The following is a 25,790-nucleotide window of genomic DNA, read 5'->3' on the forward strand; positions in this document are numbered from 1 at the left end:
TGACTTTGCATTTGTCTGTTAACTCATTTTGTACATGCACATGTTTTTCACTTGGTATTTTCTCATTTTACAAGTATGACTGTAGTATATTTGTCATATAATATATATGGAGTACTTGCGAACTAGAGATTGAACTTCATGCAAGTATGCGTTTATGGTCAGTTGTTCACTAGATTGAGATATTTATTGTAGTTAGTTGTTTGCTAATAAAGAGTTATTTTTAGAAAGATGTTATAAATATAACGAATCATATGAACAAGTTCTACAAACACATGAAGGAAAGGGCTTCTAAGGGTGCGAAAGACAGCAAAAAGGCGAAGATATCGGTTAGAGAGGTATCAAAAGAATCTGTCCAGCTAGCTGAGCTGTGGACAATTATGACATTTGTAATAGATCAAGTTAAACTTACATTTAATTGGATGGATTAAGTTAAACTTTATAATTGAATGGATCAAGTTAAACTTTGACTATAACTTTGTAATGAAGCCCATTAATTAAATGTAACTTTGTAATTGTTAAGCTTCAAGTTATTTGATTTCGTGCAAACTAACTATATTTGGTTCTATATTAATCATATTGACTTGTCTATACATGGAGAAACAGTTTTGCGAAATGGTCTGATTTCCACTAATCAGTAGGATTTTTGCAAATATACTTCATGATATTTTGAAACATATATGCGAACAAGTATGATATATGTAAATGAGTTGAAAATAGTGGTCGAAATTAGTAGCGAGAAGGGAAGCAGGTTGGGATAATTAGTTGGAGAGAAAAGACAACAACAAAAGATCTAGATTATGCAAAAATAAGCAGGTTGGGGAACACAAGTTTATATATGATTTAAGAAATTCATAAAAATAAAAAATATTACATATTTGTCATAGTTTCACAAATATTTAAGTAAGATATTTGTGATATCTGGAGATTCGTAAATAACTTCATGCGAGAGCATACAATATATGCGAAAAAGTCAGCTATTTATGAAATTAGTGGTAAGTGTTTTGCATATAAATTTATGCAATTTTAAGCATTTTGTGAAACATTATGTTATTTGTGAAAACCTCTAAAAAATAACTTCATGTAAGAGGTTTTTTGCAAACATTTTTATACAAATTTTTTTAATATATATGATATATTATGATATTTGCAATTTTGATGGTTTTAGTTTCATCGAGATTTCACAAATAACTTTATGCGAGTTCATGAGGTCTAAATTCACATTAAAAAACCTGTTATTCTAAATTTAAGTGGGTATTAGAGATAGCCGACGGGCGATACAATTTTATCGCAAAAAGGCCTAAATTCATAGTTGCGAAGGATAAAAGTGTTCTAACGATGTTTGATATTTGCGATTTTGGACATCGGAAGAATATAAAAAATTATAGAGTTTTTAAAGAATCACGTCAAATTAGTCGTACAGTACTGTCATTTTTCGTTCGTAAAACATGGACTATGTTATTGTAAAACGTAAAAAGTTATACTAATACCATGACCGTTCGAAGGAAATTTTAAAGCTTGCCCATTAAAGAAACACTAACTATTGTTTGTACTTTTTGCAACATATTTTATATATCCTATTTTTGCAAGCTTAATCGAGCTTTTAGAGCATTATCGAGTTTAGTGGCTTGATCAAGCTTGACTCATTTATTTAGATCGAGCTTTGACTTGTGTACAAGCTTGGCTCATTTACTTTCACGGACAAGCTCGAGACGAGCTTAAACAAGTCGAGCCCAAGCTCAACATGATCTTAAACAAGCTGAGCCCGAGCTCGAGTGAAGCATAAACAAGCCGAACCTAAGCTCCAGCTAGCTTGGTTTCTTTGTGCACCCTTACCAACATCCCCTCATAAATTATTCTTATATATATATATATATATATATATATATATATATATATATATATATATATATATAGAGAGAGAGAGAGAGAGAGAGATAGATAGATATATAGATATATATAGATCGATCTTACTTCCATTAAAACCATTAGTTAGCTTCTCTCACTTCCATTGAGGTTGTGATGGGATTTTATTTTTTTCTTTAATCTTAACATTAAACATGACCTTTGTACTTTTAAAATTAATTTTATAGTTGAGTTTTGGGAAGACACACAAGTTGCATGTACTTTTTTCAAAGTCTTGAAATAGGCAGCCTTTATGTCATTAACCAATCAACTGGAGATTGTTTTGTTATTCTCTTAAAACGTTAGGTTTTTACACTTAGCTCGAGACATCGACCTATTGCTATAGCTATACATGGTTAAACTATGTAGTATTTTGATTTAGTGCTTTTGCTTTTATTCTTAGCAATTTCTTTTATCTCAACATATATGATGTCATTATTCTTACAACACAAATGATGAAATCTAATTAAAACAAACATCGATTTTATTTGAAGCGTGTACCATCATCAGAAGTCACATTCCAAAACCATGTATCAATGACTATTAAAAAACTTGTAACAAAATTTTTAGATACACGTTTCAATGATAATGTACTCGGAACTTTTGAGACCTTACGATAAAATGGTAAACAAAATGAAGAAGTTGTTGTCTTTCCTTACAAATCAGAAAAGTATATAAATACAATCCCATGATAATAGGGATGACAACACAGGAAAACAGAAAAAGGAGTACAACAGATTATTTTACAGCTAATTACATATGATGCATCTCTCTATCCGCAGCCCTTGAATCACGTGGATACAAGAGGAGGTTAATTTTGGATATGAAAAAATGGGATTAGCCTCAATGTGGAGTGCGGCTTGATTATCACAAAATAGATGCATCAGTTTGCTATGTGGAAAGAGTGCTCTTAACCAAATCAGTTCACACGTGGCTGCTGCCATGGAACAGTATTCTTTGTCAACATAAATGAAGTTGTTGAAGAGGTCCTTTGTCTAACACATTAAGGATCCAGGACAAAACAATGTCGTTGCATCGGTTCAGGAAGCATCATCGAGGTTGGTTTTAGCTTCGAAAGTGATCCATCGATAAAAATCATATGTTGTTTCAGGAAGCACTAAAGGCCATTTTCACGGCTCTTTTCCATTACGAATAATTATCACCGTTTAATGGGTAACGATACGATCATTGCCTCTTAGCAACTATAGGATGTGCAGTAACTTGAACGGAATCTGAATCGAAGCTCGCTTGTATTTGGGGTCTGGCTCATATTTGCACTAGTATTTATCAAGAATAAGCTTCCACTCATTTACAATAAGCAGAAAAGTGGCAGGTAGGCTATAACGAAGTTATTGCTCAGGTTCAATGCTTCTGCATCCGAATACATATCTTATTTGATTCAACCTTAAAAAAATTGAGTTGGACGCAATTTTTAAACAATCTTGAGCAAATGGATTTAGGTTGGTCGGATATCTGGTCCAAACACAAATTGTTGATATCTGAGTATGGTCAGTACCTATAGGTGCAAATAATTCGGGCAGGTTCAAGTCAGATATCAGACCCGATTCCAGATTGACTTTAAAAGCAAGACCCAAACTAATTCAGGTTCGAGAGTACGGATAGAAATTATGGATCTATATGGATTAATGGGTTCGGGTATGTATCAGGTCCAATATAATTGGGTTGGGTTTTAATAGACCCATTTTGATTTAGATCGGGTTTAAGTGTGGGCATGGTTGAAAAAAGTAGATTCATATGGGCTAACAGGTTAGGGTATGCTCGGTTCAGATCTTAACAAGTTCGGGTTTTAGCTCCGGTCTTTGCATGATTGGTATTCTATACTTGATTATCTGCAAATAAAAAAACATAAATTAATGAAATCAACTATTCATTAAGAAGATTATATGCTAACAAATATTATTCTAAATGATGTTAAAATTTAAATATAAAAAAAATATTTTCATACCAAACGATCATTCCATCTTGAAATAAAAAGACATCAATGATATATCATTTCGGCTTGGTTCACATATAAAACAGGTACAAGTTATGATATTCATTTGCAACACCCAAGACCTGACCCATTTTCATTACGAGTCTATATTTTAGACCCAACCCGAACTCATAAGTTCATTAAAATAGGGTCTGGTCAGATATAATCAGTTTAGGACGTCAGGTCAGGTTAGGTATACCCGACCCAGTTATATCCCTAGGTGCAAACTGGTTGGGGATACAAGCCAAATCATTCTAGGTCTGAATCGCAATCCAAAATTCAAATGACTGATCCGGATCAGAGACTTGATCTGAATTAGATCTCATGAGGTAGAGTTTAATTGGGATCCAAAATATGTGGTAAAAACTTCTTTTACATGTTAAAATGCAATCAGATAAAATTTTCATATGAATCTAAATAAAATTTTGGCGGTTATGTACAATATTCTGATTTTTTTTACTGAAAAATCATATTTTTACATCGAAAAAGTACAATCAAATGATTGATTCTGACTCTTATGATCACATCCATGAGATGATATTTGGACAAAGCAGCCTCGCCTCTAAGTTTCAACTAAAAAGTTTCTTACTTGTGAAAGTAACAAATCTTTTTTATTTAATATTTAAAAAAAACCTAAATATAAATTCTTTATACATCAAGTGATGTGTAAACTAAAAATGTGCTGGTGTGCTGACACCAAATTAGAGAGAGAGCATACGTGTCCCCACGACTCAAGGGCATATCCCCATACGTGTCCCACGATTCAAGGGCACGTCCCTACGTGCCTTTCTTCCTGCGTGCAGTTCAGGTCTCCTTTATTCTCTTTCTCCCTCTCTCTTTTCGGTTGTCATTGTGTTTGAACAAAAGAGAAGCATATGCAGAGATTGATGGATAATAAACTTGGGTGTGCACTCAAACTCAACCTCATCTCCCTGTTGTTTGCTCTTCTTCTTCTTTGCTCTTCGCCCAACTTGACAGGTGGTGGGGAGGAGGGGGAGGCAAAGCACGAAGAGGTGGAAAAGCAAATGCCAGATGCAGTGGAGAGGGCAATGGGCATAGCCACCCCAAGGAGCCATTGGGATGTGCTGAGGTCATGGCTACATCTAGCCTTTCTCAACTCCCCATTTCATCGCCCTGATATGAGGTTTGTATGTGTCACGTCGTGGACATACGTTGTGTTTGGTTTCATATTGATGGATCATATGGATTAGTGATGGTGACCTGGTAGAAAATGTTTGATTGGTTGCATGAGGGTTAGTTTAATTTGATCAAAGTTTTTTCGAATGAAAAATTTTCAGGAAAGAAGAGAAGCCTGGTTCTGTATCTGCTGGTGGGCAGGTGGTCAAAGAGGCTGCCTTCAAGAGCTATAAAGCAAGCAAGGAGGCTGCAGAGGTCACTGCAAAATTGGCTGGGGAAGCTGTCCAGATGACAACAGAGAAGGTGAAGAGAAGCGTGTCTAGTCCTAGCAGGAATGGTGAAGATGAGTTGTGAGGGTGTGCTTTCGGGCAAGAAGATGTATACTGTATAGACATGATCAGTTGTTTCGTTCTTTATTGGTCTAACTGATTAGCCAACAGATTTTCTCCTTCTTTTTAAACTTTTATTTGCTTTTCATTGAATTGAGAGTGGCTATGGTACAGGTTTCACATAATGTTGTGCTTACATGTCCATTGATTTGCAGAGTGGCTTGACCTAGAGTACTAATGTGGTTGGCATATCGACCCATTTCGAACTTTATTTTGTTGGTTCAAGATAAATTGGGGAATTCATGAGATTGTGGGGTCTCTTTGTTTTCCCTATTTTAATGTCATATTCCTATCTTTGGATTCAAGTAATATGAGATATTGGCCAAATATCTCTAATTGGATACTTACATGCTTGATTACTAATAGCACTAAATTCTAACAGTGACATGCAATATTTACAGCTGATGTACATCCTATAATTTTGTGAACGCATGAAATAAGATATACCACACTGTTACGTATTCGGCCTTTGTGTAGCATATTGAAAGAAAGGAACTTGTGTGCCCTATCGACAAGTAATATTTTTGTTTTCTTCATTTATAATCCGAAGAAACAGCACTGGGCACTAAGACTTGGTTGCCAACCTGCCATACCTCCGGTTGCGTTGGTTCAGCCTGCCGCACCGAGATTAGGAACCCTGCCCTCGGGGCCTATGCTATGCGTTGGCTTGTGATTGCGAAGAGAAACCACGGCCATAGGAATCGAAATTGAACTTTGACTGCCCGTATAGCAGTCAAGGCCCCACTCTACCACTACAACCCCCTTGGGGCTCTCATGTTTGATAACTTTCTAATATAGTAGTAACAAGTCTCAGCCGAGCCTTAGTACATCACATGAAGCTAAATCTAGGCCCATTATGTCATGGTCAAGTTCAAACGTTTTCCCTCCCTAGAGTAAAGCAAGCAATACAGGGGAAATTGCATGCCCGTAGTAGTGACAAATATCGCAAGATTTATGAAAATCTTGCGATAATATCGCAAGAAATTGCCTGAAAGTTTAAAACAGCAATTTCTCACGAGAATTTCAAAATATCACGATTTATGAAAAAACATAAATACTGCAATTTAAACGCAATATTTAGTTTTAAACGGCTATTTATTGCGATTTAAACATGATACTAATAAACTGTATTAATATTTTCTTATAAAAAATCAATTTTAGATTTTTAAATTTTATTTTTTATCAAGATTTTGCCGAAAAAAATGCGAGATTTATGGATTTTTTTCAATTTCTCACGAGTTTTTGAAAAATGAGAAATTGCAGATAAAAACGTTTGTCACTATGGCCCGGACATTGGAATAATATGTTTTTCGCTGATCATTATTTTTAGCATGCATGCAAACATAAGCAGACCATCCAGCGATATGCCGCTTTTCTATTGTCCTCTTCAACTTCTATGAGCATCTTATGTGGGGAGATTGTTTGCCACCAAAATGCAGCAATTTATTCCAAAAACATGCACACAATTTATTTTTAAAGAGCCACCTAGCAATAACAAATTCATGTGCATGCCTACATGGTATGTATATCATGATGCACAGAAAATAGTACCAGCTGATAGCAATCATGCTTTGCTAGCAGTCGGAAAAAAAAAACTCAAACCGCTTGGATAATATAATTGGGAGTATTTCAAAAACTGAATTGGAGGATTTTCTGAGGCCAAACGACTGACATGCCAATTCACATGAAAGGACATTTCATCAGCTTAATGTGCATAAAAGAAAAATTTTCTAGATTGCAAGAGGAAATACAAAATGGTGTCAGAATCTATAAGACTACAGTTCCCTTAAAATAAAAATCGAATGATCTCTTGAGAACGTACAAATCGACTATAATGTATGTGTATTTGCACATCTGTCGGTTGTCTTGTTTCATATGACCACTTTAGAAATGGGCTCGTTCTTATTGGATGACAAAATCAGCCCCACTTGTTTCAATAACTTACCATTCAACAAAGAGGTTGATCATGTGTGAACCAATGGCACGATTGCATGTCATACAACTCCAGATCATGAGATTGCATGAGCAGCAAATCCTCCCCTCTATTGTGTTTTCTTACTGGATTCTGCCTCACCAGTTCTCTCTCCATCTTGCTTTGATGAATCCGCAGTACTCGAATCAGTTGGAGGTTTAGACTCTTCAAATTCCCATAACTGCAAAAAGAGCACTCATTCTAGTACTAACCAAAGACAAAAAAACCAAGGAAATCAGAGATCATTAATAGTGTATGAAGGGCCCTCTAACATCTGTTTAAACTTGTGGGCATGTACCCAACCCCACCCCACCCCCTCTTCTAAAGGAATTATTTAATAGGCGTTGCCTATTGCCACAAGATTGAGTTTTGGTTTTTGGTGGTGAGATGTAATGCAAACTTATTGTACGACAATCATACATCATGATTCAGTAAAACGGAAAGTTTGCCGATGTACATGTGTGTATGTTTGGCATCAAATGCAATCTAATTTCAAACCTGTAAAAACAACTAAAAATGACAGTATATTTCATTTTATCATTATGCTTTTGCAATATTGTCCTTGGGGATTCGAATCTAAAGCCAATTTCACTAGTTTCATTCTTTCACGTTTTATAATAAAACAAAAAATGCTAAGGTTTTCCACAGGGTTACCTCAGAACCACTTTTTCTCAAGAAAAAGCCATCTTGGGATTATTGCAAGACTGATATTGGTAAGTTCTGATATAAATGTAGTTTCTTGATTTATTTCACGGTTTAGATGTTTCTATCAAGTTATAGGTCACTCTAGCATTCTCAGCTTCGTTTTTGCCAATATGCATCTTTCAAGAAACATTCTACCTCTCATCGTCTAATACTTTCTAATCCTCAGAGATTTCAAACTTTCCCAAAATCCCGAACCCATTCTTTAATGTGCACAACTATGCCTCTATTAATCTATTGCTGCTTTGCATCTAAAATAATTAACAAAACTCAACTTTTTTGACCAGTACGATGTTGAGGAATCTGTTTTTCAACCTAAGTTGGTCATTCCCTTCATCTTAAAAGGAGATTGATTTGAGAGACAAGTATGACATGATGTATTCATATTTAGCCGTGATGTGAGTTCACCAACCTCATTTCTTAATCAAATCCATATTCTCCATATGGCCCTTTGGATCTGCTTCTTACCTATTCTATGTATGCTTTCTAGGTCCCAAATCCATGAATATACTTTCACTTCTAGGTACGTCCCAGTGGATTCTGTTCATGTTACATAGATAATTAAGAATAATAATTCTATCTCCAAATAGTCTTAAATCTGAAAACCTTGTTGCTAATACCCTAATCTTTATAACCTTGTAAATTTTTATCCCTATTAACCAGAAACGGTCTCCTCTTTCTTGGATTATTCTCAACCATCTAACAAATCTAACACGCATCTTGGAGATCTCTACGCTACTGGCCTGCCATCATTTTCCATATTGCCCTTTGCATACATTATTTCTGTTTTCCTCATATTGCCGACCAGTATGGTGCCCTTCCTTTCTGATGAACCTACAGTTCGCAGTGCAATAGATAATTTCTTTACCTGCACGGGTCAAGCACATGCAACAGCCCTTGGCAGCCTTGGACAGATTAACATTTTTTTTGGGCAAATCATCTCTAGGATGAATGTTTATTTTGCCAGGGTTTTGATTCTTTAGGACTAGTTGTGGCATCTAAAGCAATAGCATATAAAGCCAATCAAAAAAGTATTTTTGTGTTCTAAGTCACCATGAACACAGACAGGATGCCCATGTGATGATTCATTTGCTGAAAGATTCAAGGGATAACATGCCTTTGTTCTGTTCTCTAAGCTTTTGATCCTATTTCTATCATGTTCTAACAAGAACTAAAGTTTTGCACTAGTATCTCAGTTCCTTACTCTAGCAATAACTACTCTTCTCATATTTAATTTTTTCCATTGGTAGTAGGAGTGCACTCAATACTAACACATTACTTTGATTTCTAGGTAGTCAGAGAATTTACATAAAATATGGCTCCAAATGCCAGTCTATTTACTGTAAACTCCAACAAATGGATGTTCAGCAGGATAACACTATGGGCTTCTCATGCAAAAAACATTCAAATGCTCAAATTTCTCATGTATATCAGCTCGAATTAGATGAATAATAGCACATCAATGTTCAGACTCCACCATCTTGAACGGACACAGAAATTTACCCTGATTCCAATTGATGCAAACTCTGAAGAGGATTTGCTGGAAAAATAGACCAAACTACGATTTTTAACTAGAAAAATGAAATTTTAATTAACTAAACTACAAATAACAAGAATAAGAAATATTAGGATGATGTTTCATCAAAAGATTCCCCTCTAAACACTCTCTCATCTATTTATAAATGAGAAAAACTAATGTTCATGAAACTAGATACGATCACTGATTGGAATGGATCCTACATGTGAATCGACTGCACGATCCGTTTGGACCCTGAATTGGATCGCCCGGGAACATGGCCTTGGCTGAGGGTACTCTGCAGATAAAATCCAATCTGTTGACATCTAAAAGGTAGGCTATATGTAAAGTTGTCGCCACCATTTTCCAACATGAATTGGCAATCACAAAATCATTTTCTTACTATTCATATTTAGAACCCCATAATATGATGAAACTGAACCTCAAATCAGGTGGGCATAAGCTACCATAGAGGAACTTGAAGCACTAAGATATTCTTGCTCTTCCACTAAAAAGACTACTAGTGGTTCCAGATGTACAGAAGCAGACTGACCTATCTAGTGCTAAAAGGCACATTAAAAGATACAGTGAACAATTTGGCAATTATTTGCCAAAGTTTCTTAATGTTTTGTGGCTCACATGACTACCACCCATATTTTCCCCACTGACAATGTTATATGTCAATAACCTTGATTAAAAAAAAAATTGCAATGGTGAAATTGAGGTCTTGAGGAAGGGGTACATAAGCAGACCTGGAATACCACAAGTCATGCATCTATCCACTAAAATCATTAACAAATTTTGAACCAATAGTAAAATAAGCACAGCTCATTGTTTTTATTGTACAAACCAAGAGATCAGGGGATCAAAACAACCAAAATATGAAAGCACTATCCACAAATAGCACGATATAAAGATGTAAAACAAGAATGCAAAACCATCTATCATCAACACTATTGTTCAACCAATACCTGAAGCAGCTAAATTTATAAATATAAATAGAGTGAGCCATTTTAGAAATAGAGAGATCCAGTCATTCAAGTCATAAATACTGAATATAACTGATTGACCAGAAAAGAAATTTGCATTATATATAATAGCAGTGTGCTGATACTTTAGCATCTTCAACCCATACATAGCCCTAAAATTTCCCTTTTGTTGCACAGATGGTGTATGCCAGTATAATCACAGATGCTAAACCCCATACAGAACAAAATCATGGTTAACAAGAAAATCAGAAAGAGTTATAACTAACCTCTTTTACTTCACCATTCCAGAGACAATGCACAGCGACTGAGCCAATAACAGCAGGTACTATATAAAGAAGTGCAGGCTGTATCGAAAGAATAAGCTAAAGCATCAATATCGGTTATACTAAAAGGGCAGCAAAGAATAAACTAACAAACTATCAACTAACAAACCTGAGCTGCCTGGAACCAATTCATCACAATAATTGTTAGGACCAAACCAACAGTGTAACCAATGAATGAACTAACAAAATACCGCTTCTCTTTCCCTCTTGACATATCAAAACGCAAAGCCAAGGCAACAAAAATACCTGTTGAGCAGGAAAAACAATGTCAGCTTCAATGAGAACGACACAAAATATAGTGGATATCAACAAGGTTTACCACAATATGTTAAGAAAAAGAAGGAAGAAAGAAACTAGTTGACAATGCTTAGTAAACAGTCAAACAGACTACCTAAAACATTGATATTCCTAATAAATTCTGTGGTTAATGCTAATCGAACCATAAGCAAAATAAAACATGAAACAAAGATTGCCATTGTTAGAAATAGATGTTTTATTAAGGGTATTTCACACCTTTGTAGTATGAGGCTATGTTGTATTTCTTTTTATTTAACAGGGGTATTTTTGTAATGTAGCATCTACACAGCAGCAATATAAAGAAGGATGTGACCATCTTTCTTAAGGGAACTCACGATCCTAACTTCCTCCATCCATCTTCACTTTTCTCCCTCTTTATTGGTCACACAACAGGGCATGCATCCCGAGCAGCAATATATACCTAAGGCGAATTCACAATCCTAACTTCTTCCATCTTTCTTCACTTTTCTCCCTCTTTATTGTGTGAACAACAGGGCACACACCCCAAGGAGATTCTTGTCAGCAAGGATAGGACCTTGTCATATCATTTAGCACTGCTGATTATCCACTGGTGGTTCTTCTTGGTTGGTTGATCTCATCTCACTTCTTTGTTTTCCTTAAACCCTAGTCCTTTATCTTCTTTTTCCTTAAATGTTTTGTTTCCCATATCCTGATTTTCTTTTGTTCTACTCCCCTTCTTTCTAAAGGTTTTCAGATCTGTTTATTTCTTTCATATCAGTCACTTTCTCTTTTCTTCTTTTCTATTATCTTTGCATCTCATCTATCTTTCTTCTTACCTTTTTTTCTTATCAATATATTATCTTTTTTTTATGTTGGGTCGTTCCTTTTTTAGGTCTCATCATCTTTCAACTGTTTCACTGATAAGGGATTGTTAGCCCTATTTCTTTAAGAAAAATAAAGGAACAGCCTCGATTCTATAATAAAAAATCAGATTTCAGCAGGCAGCTTGATACAGTTTGTTTTCTTCCTAACAGCAGCAAAAAAAAAATTGGCGTCATTCATTGCTGACATTAGCAGATTCCCTCTTGTCGTTCCCTGTGTTTTGCAGACCTGCAAATTTTCTCACCTTGTTTTACTCTGTTTCTTGTTCTTGTTTCTTTTCTTTTACATTAGCTTCGTCATGGCTTCTTCAAACCCAATCAATTCCTCTTTCCTAAGCCAATTGGTCATCGACAAACTGAATGAGACCAACTTTATCACCTAGAAGACGCAAATCATACCCTTTATCAGCAGTCATGATTTGATGGGGCACCTTGATGGATTTAAAATCATGCCCTCAGAATTTGTGTATGAGGTTCAGGGAGAGCTTAAGGATGGAAACCAAATTTATCACCTAGAAGAAGCAAATCATACCCTTTATCAGCAGTCATGATTTGATGGGGCACCTTGACGGATTTGAAATGGTACCCTCAAAATTTGTGTATGAGGTTCAGGGAAAAGTGAAGGATGGAGAGGCTGCCAAAACTGTTATTTTTGAAAAATCCAACATGTACTACATGGTGAAAAAAATGATCATGTTGTCATAGTATACAATACTGCAACCCTTTCTCAGGAGGCACTGCTGCATATTTCCACAAGAGTGTCTGCACATGATTTGTGATAGATTCTCCACAAATGGTTTGAACTTTGAACAAATATCCACCCCATAGTTTATCATCTCAGATCAGAGTTTGGTTCGTTGCAGGTGATTTCAGTGCTCTTGAATTTTTAAATAAGGTGAAATATATCTCAGATCAGTTGGCAGCCCCTTGGAAGTCTGTACTAAAACCTTGAAGGGCTTAGGTACTGAGTATAATACTTTTATTGCCATGTACATGCCTAGACCACATTTTGATGAGCTCCAGTCCATGCTTTTAGAGTTCAAATCCATGTTCAACATGTGGGAAAAGAAACAACCAACAAATTCATCATGAAGTTATGGTGTCTGCTAGTGTTGGTCGTGGCCCTAATAACTCGGCTAGGAGTGGCCGAGGTAGAGGACGTGGTGGTTATCCAGGTCAAGGGAGAAGCATTCTTCCCTCTCCCCCTGGTGAGCAGCACTCAAACACTATGTATTAGATATGCAGGGAGAAAAGCCACAAGTGCAATGTCGTAAGTATCGTATTGTACTGTACGATACGTATCATTACTTTTTGAAAATACGATACATATCCATATCAGGTGTGTCGTATGATACACCCTTATATCATGTTATATCGTACAATATAGGGCATATCGTACAATATAGGTGTGGCACTTAAAATAAGACATGAAACCTATGTCACACGGACTCGGCTAGGGAGGCACCCCACCTGCGTCGACACCCACCGACACGGGTGCCGCTTCGAACACGGCTCGGACTCGGTCAACGAAGAGTCGGACTTGGTCAACTTTGACCGAGTCTAATTTTGTTCAATTTTGTTCAATTTAATTTTTGAAATTGCGTCGCACCCGTGTCGCACCCGCACCCATGTGGCCTCTTTGAGGGCTGACTTCTCCATTTGTCTAGAGGCTGACAGAAGGGAACCCATGCACCCTAGGAGTCATGAGATCGATTTGGGGGCCTATTTGTGCATTAGGGAGAAGGATTTTGTGATTTTCTCAAGAGTGCATTTCCACCATTTTTTCACTCAAGGAAGTGGGTTAAGGTAAAAAAATCACTACTCTGCTTCTTATTGAGTTTTTTTTTAGGAAGATGACTTCAGAGGATCTGGCACGTCAATGGGAAACTCAAATAATGAGTGAAAACCGATTCAAAATCAAGTGCAACTATTGCCAAAATTCTTTTTCAGATGGTATCTTTAAGTTGAAGCATCATTTAGTCGGAACACATCATAATGTGCAAGCATGCATGTCAAGGAAATTGTTGAATGCCATGAAATGACAATGTCAGCAATTACATAATGATCTAAGAGAAAAAAGACAAGAGAGATGAATGAGGCAGAAATGGAATATGTGGAACATTGAGAGGATGTATATTACAAACATGATTTCCCTAATTCTGATCCTACAAACCCTAGCATAGGATCATAAGTAGGAAGTTCTGCAACCGAGAGGAAAGATGTGTCTGGTGCCCAAAGTAGTGTCATCGCAGGCACAAAAAGAAGAGTCTTTAACATGAATGTTCATCAATAGATACAAAATGGACAAGAACAAAAGTGAACCACAAAGGGTACACTCGCAGAACCCACAAAGTGGAGACATAGGGAAGGTTCTTAAAAAAAACACAAATTTTATTAATACCAAGTAAAAAACCAAAAAGCCTTCAATCACAAACCAAAATGTCCACCAATATCAAGTGAACAAATACAAAAGTGTTCCCTGAGGAACACACTCAAAAAAATCCATAAGGAGGCTCACAATATAAAAAATAATATTTTATTGAGTATCACAAGCATGCAAGAAGCATAATACTTAAAACTCATGTGAGGTAACATGAAAAAAAACATGTAAGATAACGTTAATTAAGGAGCCACGAGTCGAAGAAGTATCACAATCGCAAGGCACAAAACATTCAAGTGCAATAAAACTACCTCCCGAATGGGCCCAGTCACAAGGGCCACTAAAAAGGGCCAACAAGAGAAAACACAATAACATAAATACTTTTAATAATTTTAAAAGTCACTCTTAAAAAACATTCATAAACCTCATAGAGGAGTTCAACGTAAATTCCATAAGGATGAGTGCATAATTCCCATAAAAGAACAAGTTTTGCATGAAGAAATCATGCTCAATTCCTCATGCATGAATGACAAACTCATTCATCAATGTGTATGTAAGACAATTACAAGTGCACAAGGATCATATATCAATATGAAAAATCATTTATTAAAATTACAAAATAACAAGATATCCATAATCGCTAAGACCCTAACCACAAATAATCTTTAATACTACGTAAAGTATTCTATGTTTCACATAAAAATACATCAAAGAGAAGAAAGAAATTCAAAAACAAGTTAAGCAAAATCTCATAAAATCATACATGTGAATGACACACAAAACCATTTTAAAATAAATATTTCAAATTATTTTAAAATATTTAACAATATTAAAAAACAAAACAAAGTCCAACAAAAAACACAATAAATTTGAAGTCATACATAAGAACATGTTTTGACATTTATAACCACGAAGTGTTCGAATAAAGCATCTAAGTGCCAAAAAATACATGCTCAAGTATACTAGAACATATATGTATATATTAAATAAAGAAAGTTCAAAAACCTAAGATTCAAACTCTATCTCATAAAAGTATACACATATATAAATATCATTCCACAAAACCAAATAAATATTATAAACCTTATACAAAAATTAATAAAACTAAATCCAACAATAAATTTGAAAAGCATTTAAAGATTTGGTTTTAACAAAAAATAACTAATAATTTTTCATAGATAAGAAAAATGAGTGTTTTCTCATGCATATAGACAATTCAAGCAAAAATAAAGATTTAAGATACACATCGGGACAAGATCTCCCTTAAATCCAAGTCATACATCGATCACGATTTCTTCATGAAGCACGAACTCGAACCAAAGAATCCCAAGACCCAAAAGGCAAAATACTAAGAAATTTTTTTGGCTTTGATATCATGTAATGAAATATGAAAAAAGACAAATACAAAGTGCATAACCACTATTACAAGTCCAATAAAGAATATTACAAAAGCACTAAGGCACTACACAAGCACAAAGTGCATATACAAGACTTCAAAGAGTCAAAACAATAACACAAGAACATAAAAAATATAATCTTTATTGAGTAGAATGCTTAGGAAAACCATTGGAACAAATGAAGGTTTTTACCCTATGTCACACGGACTCGGCTAAGGAGGTGCCGCACCCGAGTCGACACGCCCCGACACGGGTGCGGACTCGGGTGCGGCTTCGGACTCGGCCCGGACTCGGTCAACGCCGAGTCAGACTCGGTCAACGAGTCCAGGCCGAGTCCGTCCATATTTTGGACTCGGTCAACTTTGACCGAGTCCAAAAATGTCTCTAAAAAACTAATTTTTTATATTTTTTATTTAAAAAAAAATATATAAAAAAGGCACTGTGACTGTGCAGTCTTTGCAGTGTGCACAGTCACAGACTGTGCACAGTCACAGCCTGTGACTGCACAGACACCTGTGGCATTTTAAAAATAAAATAAAATTATATATATATATATATATATTTTTTTTTGCCGAGTCCCCGTGTCCAAAAATTTTAAAATTGTGCCGCACCCGTGTCGCACCCGCACCCGCACCCATGTGACATAGTTTTTACCCCTATTTATACACAAGAGGAAGTCTCAATAGAGTTGTCGGAAGAGTCCAACAGCTATTGACTAGTCAACTCTATGTTGACTAGTACAAAAAGAACCTAATTAAAAAAAGCCCCTCAAAATCAAGGCAATTAAAAATAAATAAATACAAAATTGACCCTATAAAATAGACTATATACAAAAGGCAAAAGGACTAAAATGCCCCTGATGACCATTACTTATTATAAAAAATTATATACATATATATATATATATATTAACATCAATATCAAGAGAGACTCTTGTCACCACAATCAATTGATGCATCAGAATTATTTGTAGGTAACAAGTCAAAAAGGAATGTGTAATCAACTTCCTCCTTAGGTTTATTTTGATCCAGAAATCACATTTCTTGAAATGTAGAGTTTGTTATTTTTTAAATCATAACATCTATATCCTTTTTTATTTTTACCATACCCTATGAAAGCACATTCAAGAGCTTTTGGTGAAAGTTTATCCTTAACTTAAAAAAGAATAAAACATTTGCACCCAAAAAACTCCTAATCTTTTGAAATCTTGGGATATTTGAAACAATTTTTCAAAGGGTGAAAATATTTTAGAGAAGAAGAGGGCATTCTATTGATAAGATATATAACGGTAAGCGTGGCTTCGGCCCGAAAACATTTTTGGAACATTTTTTGAAATGAGAAGTGTTTTGATTGTTTCAACAATGTGCTTATGTTTCCTTTTCGTAAGACCATTTTGTTAAGGAGCTTTTGGGCAAGATCTTTGGTGGATAATTTCATTTTGTCTAAAATAATTTTGAAATTCATTTGACATATATTCACCACCCGAATTGGATCTAAAAATAGATATACTAGATCGAAATTGATTTTTGATAAAAACATGAAATTCTTTAAAGATTGAAAAAACATCAAATTTGAACCTAAGGAAGTACACCCAAGTGAACCCAGTATAGTCATCAACAAAAATAACATAGTAGGAATAACCTCCCTTTGACATGACCGGTGCAGGTCCCCCATAAATCCGAATGCACCACTCAAAAGGTTTTTTTCAAGACAAAGTTACTATTAGGAAAAGGGGAAGAATGCATTTTGTCAAGAATACAATCATTGCAAGTAAATTCTTTTTCATTACAAATTTTTTTCAAGAATGAAAACCGGAAAGAGATACAATTTAGAGGCACTTGGATGACCAAGTCTTTTGTGCCAATTGATAACATCCTTAGATTGAATATGATTACAAAGATTTGAAAGGTAAAGACAAAAAACTCATATAATAGAGATCTCCTCTCATATGACCTTGCCTAATCAGCTTCCTGGATCGGAGATCCTGCACAGAGCAACCCGTAGGTGAAAAGGAGACTCTACAACCATGATCAGATATTTGAGAAACTGAAAAAAAGATTTAAGTTTTGGAATAATTCCAATTTTTGGAACAAAAAATTCTTTTGATATGCTCAAAACTTTTTAAAGATTTTTTATTCCTTTAACATGTAAGGATATACCATCGACGGTAGAAACAAAGGATTTAAAAGAGTCAATATTTTGTTCAGATAAAAGGGAGCATTCGAAGTCACATGAAAAGAAACACCCGAGTCGAGAATCCAATAAGATATACCAGGAGGTGATGAGACCATAACACCGAAAGCATATGGAGTAGAGGAGTAGTTCTTCATAAATTGTTGGAGAGATTCCGTAAGTTGAGCAATGGAAGCTTTAATGTCTCCATCCCTCTTTCACTATGTCACATGGGTGCGGGTGCGGGTGCGACACGGGTGCGGTGCAATTTCAAAAATTTTGGACACGAGGACTCGGCTAAATATATATATATATATATATATATATATATATATATATATATATATATATATATATATATATATATATATATATATAAGATTCGGTCAAAGTTGTACCCATTAGGGGACAGGTGATGAGTTGTGAGGAGTAGTTCTTCATAAGTTGTTGGAGAGATTCCGTAAGTTGAGCAATGGAAGCTTTAATGTCTCCATCCCTCTTTCACTATGTCACATGGGTGTGGGTGCGGGTGCAACACGGGTGCGGTGCAATTTCAAAAATTTTGGACACGAGGACTCGACTATATATATATATATATATATATATATATATATATATATATATATATATATATATATATATATATATATATATATATATATATATATATATATATATATATATATATATATATATAAGATTCGGTCAAAGTTGTACCCATTAGGGGACAGGTGATGAGTTGTGAAGCCTGATTCAGGGTTTTTTTTCCTTACAGGAGGGCGGGGTTCCCCCCGTCGTGGGTCCCGCTGCGCGGTCAGCGGTCCGAGGGGGCGCCCCTAGCGGGGGGTTATAGGGGGCAACGCCCCCCCCCCCTCCCCCCCAAGATTTTTTTTTTAATTTTGTAGCCCAAAATTTTTTTTTTTAAAAAAAATCCAAAAAATGGACCAAAATGACCCTGGGTGCCTTGACCGCACCCAGGGTCGGGTTGACCGAGTCCGAGCCGCACCCGTGTCGGTACGTCGACCTTGGAGCCGAGTCCGTGTGACATAGCTCTTTCATTTTTCATTTGCTTTGAATCTATCCAATGGAAGCCACTTTCCACTTAAGCTTTATATGTCCCGGCTCATTGCAAAAATGACATACATTTTTTTTTCTTCCTCCTCCATAGTTATTCCTCCCAAAATGAAAAGGCTTATATGTTTTTACATTGTTTCCGGGTCTATAAACCACATGTACTTCATCAACTCTCTTATCCATTAAAAGATGAGTTTTTTCTTGGCAAAGTTGGTCAAGTGCTTCATTAAGAGGAGAAGAGGTTCTATGGAGCAAAGATCCTCTTGCTTGGGACAGAGGCCGTGAAGAAATTGAAAAAGTTTTATTTCTCCATTTGATGCTGCCTCATCTCAATAGCTTCTTCAACCCATTGAGGTTCAAGAAGAGAAAGTCCATCCCATAATGGGGATAAGATGCTATAATAGTCTTGAGTAGACATATCTCCTTGCTTTGTAGATCTTATTTTTTCTTATAAGAAAAAATGCCTAGTAAGGTCTTTTTGTGCATAGTTGGCAAACTCATGACAAGGTTTTGGATCGCTCAATCCTTGACTCGCAAGTCAGCAGGTTGACTCAGTGACTAGGTTGACTCGGTGACTCGGACGAGTCAAGACTATATTTTATAGTGTACGCACATGAATAAGACATGGAAATAACTAAACTTCAAGCTAATATGTCAATAGCTAAGTTACAAAAACATAATTATACATGATTATTAACTTTTTTCATTGAACAATATTAGATTCTTCTTTATATAAGAATTGTGCATTAAAATCATAAAATACAACAACAACAACAACAACTACGCCTTCATCCCAAAACAATTGGGGTCAGCAATATGAACCAAAAAAGAAAATCATTCTGGGTCTTCCACATGAATCCTTCTCCTCCAATCATTTTTATCCAATGCCATGTCCTCGGTGAGGTTCAAAGCATTAAAATCATAAAATACATGATAAAAAAATTATAATAGACAATCTTGATTCATAACCCAATTGGGGTCAGATCTAGGTCGACTCAAGTGATTCCCTAGTCAACTCGCTGGGTTAGTCAACTATGTTTTTGTGTTGACATACCTTTCATAAAAAATCAAGCTTCGTTGGCTTTTTTATACTTTACAAGATTTGCACAAATTTTAAGCTCATCATTGCTCGTGAACCATGCCAATATCCTAGCGTGGTCACTTTCCCAATCCTTCAATTTGAATTAATATTCTTGAATGAAGTTTTCCTTTTGTTCTTCATTTAGATCTCTCACTTGGTCTCCTTCATTCTTTGTGAGCTTCAATTTTGGCTCGTGAACCGTGCCACACACAACCCTAATTTTTTTTTTCCTTTGAGGTGGTTCTTAGCAGCAGCTCACATCACGTAGTTGGTTTCATTCAATTTGAATGAAAGATCAATCTTTGCATCTTTGTTGGCCATGACAAGAATAAGAGAGAAAAGATATGAGATTTGCGTGAGTAGAACCTTCACAAGTACTCCAATCAATAAGGCCCAAGAGTGTGGACACCTAGGGTCTCTGATCCCACGTAATGAAACCAAACGTGCACAAATACAATGCCACTAAGAGTTACAAAGTGTCACGGGCATAGAAGCGAAGGCCCCCGCGACGTAGCTTCGGAAATTTGCAAACACCGAAAGCAGGCCTTTTAAGCGCACAAGCAACGCATAACACACGCACACGAGCGGAAGCAAGAGTACGCACATGCACAAACACAAAGAGAGCAAAGAGGCAAGGATGCAAAAAACTTCTTTATAGATACTTGAAAGCAAAGTACATCAAGAGGGGAAGAAAGGGTCTGAATACACAGGGTTCTTAAGTCGTAAGGCCTTATGGGGCACTCGAGAGTGCCAAAGAGATATATACATCAGAGCAAAAAGGTGAAAAACGTGGCAGTCTAGAACACGCTCCCCTGCCTAAGTTGGCGTCGTCCTCGACGCCAATTGTTCATGGTAGTCTTCTAGAAGTTGTCGATGCTGAAACATGTTGCTGGCCTTCTCCCAGGTGGCTTCACATTCTGGCAATCTCTTTCACTGCACTAAGTACTTTTTTGTTTTCCTTAGATAGTTGTTGGAATGGCTGAGGATGACTTCTGACACTCTGCCTGGTAAAATGACCATTGAGGGAGACCGCTGCAGGATCGGAGCACGTTGAGGCATGCTCCGTTGAGGATCTCCTTCATCTTCGTGGAACAGCTTTAGGTTACATATGTGGAATACTGGATGCATTTGAAAGTTTGCTGGCAAGTCCAGCCGGTACGCCAAGTTTCTCACACGTTTGATAATGGTGAAGGGACCATCATACTTGCGGATAAGGCCTCGGTGGTGGCCCCGAAAGATAGTTGTGTGGTCGGGAAAGAGTTTAGCCAACACTTTGTCTCCAACACGAAATTTTGTTGGACGACGCTTCTCATCTGCCCATTTCTTCATGCGCTTGGTCGCCTTGTTTAGGTATGCCTTCGCCAACTCTGACTGATCTTGTCAGTTCCTGACGAACTGGTATGCATAAGGTGCTTTGTCACATCCTCGCTCAGCAAGGGAGTGCGGAGTCTGCGGCTGTTGTCCGGTCGTGACTTCAAATGGACTGTGGCCGGAGGACTCGCTCTTTTGGAGGTTGTAGCAGAATTGAGCCGCATCAAGTAAATCAACCCAATCCCTTTGGTTGGCACTGACAAAGTGCCGCAGATATTCCTCTAGCATACCGTTTATTCTCTCAGTTTGTCCATCGGTTTGGGGGTGAAGACTTGTGCTGAAATGTAACTTTGTCCCCATTAAGCGAAACACTTCTCGCCAAAACTTGTCAGTGAAGCGTGCATCACGATCGCTGACGATGCTCTTAGAAATTCCCCAATGCTTGATCACGTTCCGCACGAACAACTTCGCAGTATCTGCAGCTGAGCAGGTGGCAGGCACGAAGACAGCATACTTCGAGAACCTATCCACAACCATGTAGATCGAACTACAGCCTTGTGCTTTCGGCAAGCTCATAATGAAATCCATGGTTATGCACTCTCACAGACGGCTTGGCACAGGTAGGGGCTCCAATAGTCCATCGGGTCTTTGATTGATGGTCTTGTTGGCAAATCAAGCAAGTCCGCACATAAGCATCTACATCATTGCGCATCTGCAGCCAGTAGAACGCGCGTTCTAACAACGCTAAGGTCCTCTGTTGTCCTGGGTGACCCGCCCATGTAGTATTGTGGCACTCGTGCATCAAGCATCTCCTCAAGGTATCCTGCAGAGGAATATATGACGGTCGCCCGCGGTGTAGAGCAAATCGTCCTCTAGCCAAAATCTCCGCGTCTTTCCTTCCTTCACCAATGCGATCAATTGTTGAGTCATCGGGTCACTTTTTGAAGCTTTTCGCACCTGTTTGAGAAGATCGCTCGTCGGTTGACTCACACTGCCGTCCCAAGCGAGCAAAGCTGCGAGTTCCGCCTTCCAACTCAAGGCGTCGACCACAACATTGGTCCTGCCTGACTTGTATTCGAGGACCATATTGAATTCTGCCAAGAAATCCTGCCAGTGTGCTTGCCTTGGACTCAGCTACTTCTGAGTCTGAAAGTAGCTTATTGCGACGTTGCCAGTGCGCACAACAAACTGCGACCCCAAAAGATAGTGTCTCCATGTGCGGAGACAATGCACGAACGCCAACATCTCGCGCTCATGCGCAGTGTATCGACGCTCAGCATCGTTCAACTTCCTACTTTCAAACGCGATAAGATGTCCTTCTTCAAGCAACACCCCACCAATAGTGAAGTCAGACGCATCGGTTTGCACTTCAAACAGTTGCCGACAGTCGGGCAACTTCAGCACTGACTCCTCTGTCAGGGCATGCTTCAACTCATCAAAAGCCTTCTGGCAGGCATTAGACCATAGCCATGGTCTGTCTTTCTTCAACAAATTTGTGAGCACAATAGCAATCTGCGAGTATCTCTTGATGAAGCGTCAATAATAATTTGCAAGCCCCAAGAAGGAGCGTAACTCTGGAACCTTAGAGGGCAGCTCCCATGCTTGAATAGCATCAATCTTCCTGTGGTCCATTTTGAGATTGTCTTCTCCTATAATATGCCCAAGAAAATAGACTTTCTTCTGGCCGAATAGACATTTTTCCCGCTTGACATACAGCGGTCCTTCAGAGTTTGAAACACAATCTGAAGGTGCTGAACATGCTGTTCCATCGAGTCGTTGTACACCACTATGTCGTCCAAGTACACGACGACAAACTTATCAAGGTGCGGGTAGAAGATCTTATTCATTAAGGTTGAAAAGGTAGCGAGCGCGTTCGTCAAGCCAAAGAGCATGACAAGAAATTTGAACGCCCCATATCGCGTTACACAGGTAGTTTTTGGCTCATCCCCTTCTACAACTCTAACTTGTCAGTAGCCAGATCTCAAATCCAACTTAGAGAAGACCTTCGCCTTTCCAAGCTGATCAAACAAGTCCACGATCAAAGGAAGCGGGTACTTGTTCTTCACCGTCATTTTGTTCAGTGCCCTATAGTTGACGCACAACCGCTTCGACCCATCATGCTTTGCTTGAACCAGCACGAGTGCTCCAAAGGGAGCTTTGGATGATTGGATGATACCCGCTTCGAGCATATCATCCAGTTGTTTGTGTAATTCCTGCAACTCAGGAATTGCTATGCGATAAGGAGTCATTGCGAGTGGTCGTGCACCTGGTACTAGTTCAATCTGATGGTCTACCTCACGCCTCGGAGGTAGCTTCTTCGACATCTCGACGAGCATAACATCGCCAAACTCCTTCAATACTGGCGCTAAGGCCTCTGGGACATCCGCGGCTTCTTCTCCCTCGTCCGTAGCGTAGATTATGACTAGAAAAATCTCGTCACCACTTTTCATGCCTGTTCAACTGGAACGCAGACACCAAGCATTCACAGGGCGTCCCTGCTATCGCAGTAACCATGCAGGGTTGATTCTCACTCTCAAAGCTGACAACGTTGAGGTGGGGCATCGACACTGCCTTGTTGTTTCTCAAGAATTCCATCTCGATGATGACTTTAAAATCATCCATAGGTGCGACTGATAACGTGATCCTTCTCGACCAGTTATGGATCTGCACTGGTGCATCACGAGCAACGCCGTAGATGGCCTTAGCCTCCGAATTAACTGCTTTCATGCGACTCTTTTCGTTCCCACTGTAATCCCAATCGTTCTGCTTCTTCACGCGAGATGAAGTTATGTGTGGCACCAGTGTCTACCAATGCCTTGGTAAGTCTTCCGTTGAGCAGAAGTTCCAAGTACATCAACTCTTTACATATTGTCGATTCTGCAACAGTTGTGACTAGTGTTATTAAAAACGTGCCTCGCCTCAAGGCGAGGGACTTTGTGCCTTGAGGCGTAAGCATAAAATCATTGGGGCATACGCCTCATACGCCTTGAGGCGTACGCCTCGAGGCGAGGCGCACCTCACGGTGAAGCACGCACGCCTCATATTGTTGGTCAAATGAGGGTCAAAGCCCTCATTTGACCAAAAGTAAAATGTTACCCTCGAGTCCCGACCCTAATGAGGGTCGGGGGCCCTAATTTTTCTCTCGCAACCCCTCTTTCTCTCGCGTCTCTCACAGTCTCTCCCTCTCTCTCTCGTCTCTCGCAGCCCCTCTCTTTCTCGTCTCTCACAGTCTCTCACCTCTTGTCTCGGTCTCTCCCACCTCTCTTTCTCTCTCTCGTCTCTCGCAGTCCCTCTCTCTCGTCTCTCACAGTCTCTCCCTTCTCGGCCTCCTCCTTCTCGCCGGAAGCAGCCGCGACGCCGGCAGCCCTTGCCAGACCCCAGGTAACCCCGACCCCCTTCATTCTTTTTCCTTTGTATCTGCCTCCCTCTCTTCAATCTCTCCATACGGCAGGTATCAAGGATTAAAGTTGTTTCTGACTATTACCTTATATGCAATCAAGTTTCTAGGGAATCATGCTTTTCTTGTGAAGTAATTTTTAGTCATTTTTGTGCATGTCCTCTTACAGTTCTGTATTGATGATTTTTTTGTATGCTGTTGCTGCTGTCTATCTAGAAGAGCAGATGGGCGTTAGATGCAATATGAATACTTGGCTGTGGTTGACATTGCTTTGTTATGCTTTGATTGTAGACACTCTTAGTTTTTGGCTGTTTGTTTTTAAGTGCAACTATGTTTTTTTTTGTTGATACATTCTTTTGATCTCATATATTTGGTTACTTATAATGGATGTGACTTGTAGGAGCAGAAAATGCATCAAATTTTGTGTAGTGTGTAGCTTTTACTCAATAAAGAAGTTTAAAGATGTGCAGGGGACTGGCTTTATGCCACTGACTTGCACCATTTCAAATATAGCGTGACTAAACTGTTTAATATTCTCATTTTACAATAGTTTCCTGATATTCCTTTCTGTGCAGATGATGGTGGTGGCATGGATCCGGATAAAATGAGGCAATGCATGTCACTTGGATATTCAGTAAAGAGAAAGTTAGCAAATACAATTGGGCAATGTGAGCTATTATTTTCTCTGTATTACTCATACTATGCATATTGTTAAAAGAGAAATGTTCTTAGACAGCATTTCTGGATGTAGGCTACTTATCTATCTGTTATCCAATGGAGCATATAGCATTGACTATCGAGTGATGAACTATTTTCATTTGCTGAATGCACATATGGAGAGATACTTACATTTTTTAATATGCATTTTGTTGTTAATGTTAATTTTTTATTGAACGAATGCTCATATTTTATTTCT

The 25,790-nt window shown here is 37.8% G+C and overlaps 1 protein-coding gene across 1 annotated transcript in view; it reads right to left on the reverse strand.

Annotated features, from left to right (window-relative positions):
• Positions 1-7,106: 7,106 nt before the first annotated feature.
• LOC149816764 (signal peptide peptidase 2-like) overlaps positions 7,107-25,790 on the reverse strand; it is a 33,079-nt gene continuing 14,395 nt past the window's right edge. Inside the window, exons 9-11 of the mRNA XM_089988081.1 lie at positions 11,033-11,169; positions 10,867-10,944; positions 7,107-7,574 (exon numbers count right to left, since the gene is read on the reverse strand). Coding sequence (XP_089844207.1) covers positions 7,464-7,574; positions 10,867-10,944; positions 11,033-11,169 — 326 coding nt within the window. The 3' untranslated portion in view covers positions 7,107-7,463. The remainder of the gene's footprint in view (positions 7,575-10,866; positions 10,945-11,032; positions 11,170-25,790) is intronic.

The sequence above is a fragment of the Nuphar pumila genome, chromosome 14 (genome assembly GCF_984573655.1).
Source record: "Nuphar pumila chromosome 14, dmNupPumi1.hap1.1, whole genome shotgun sequence".
NCBI lineage: Eukaryota > Viridiplantae > Streptophyta > Magnoliopsida > Nymphaeales > Nymphaeaceae > Nuphar > Nuphar pumila.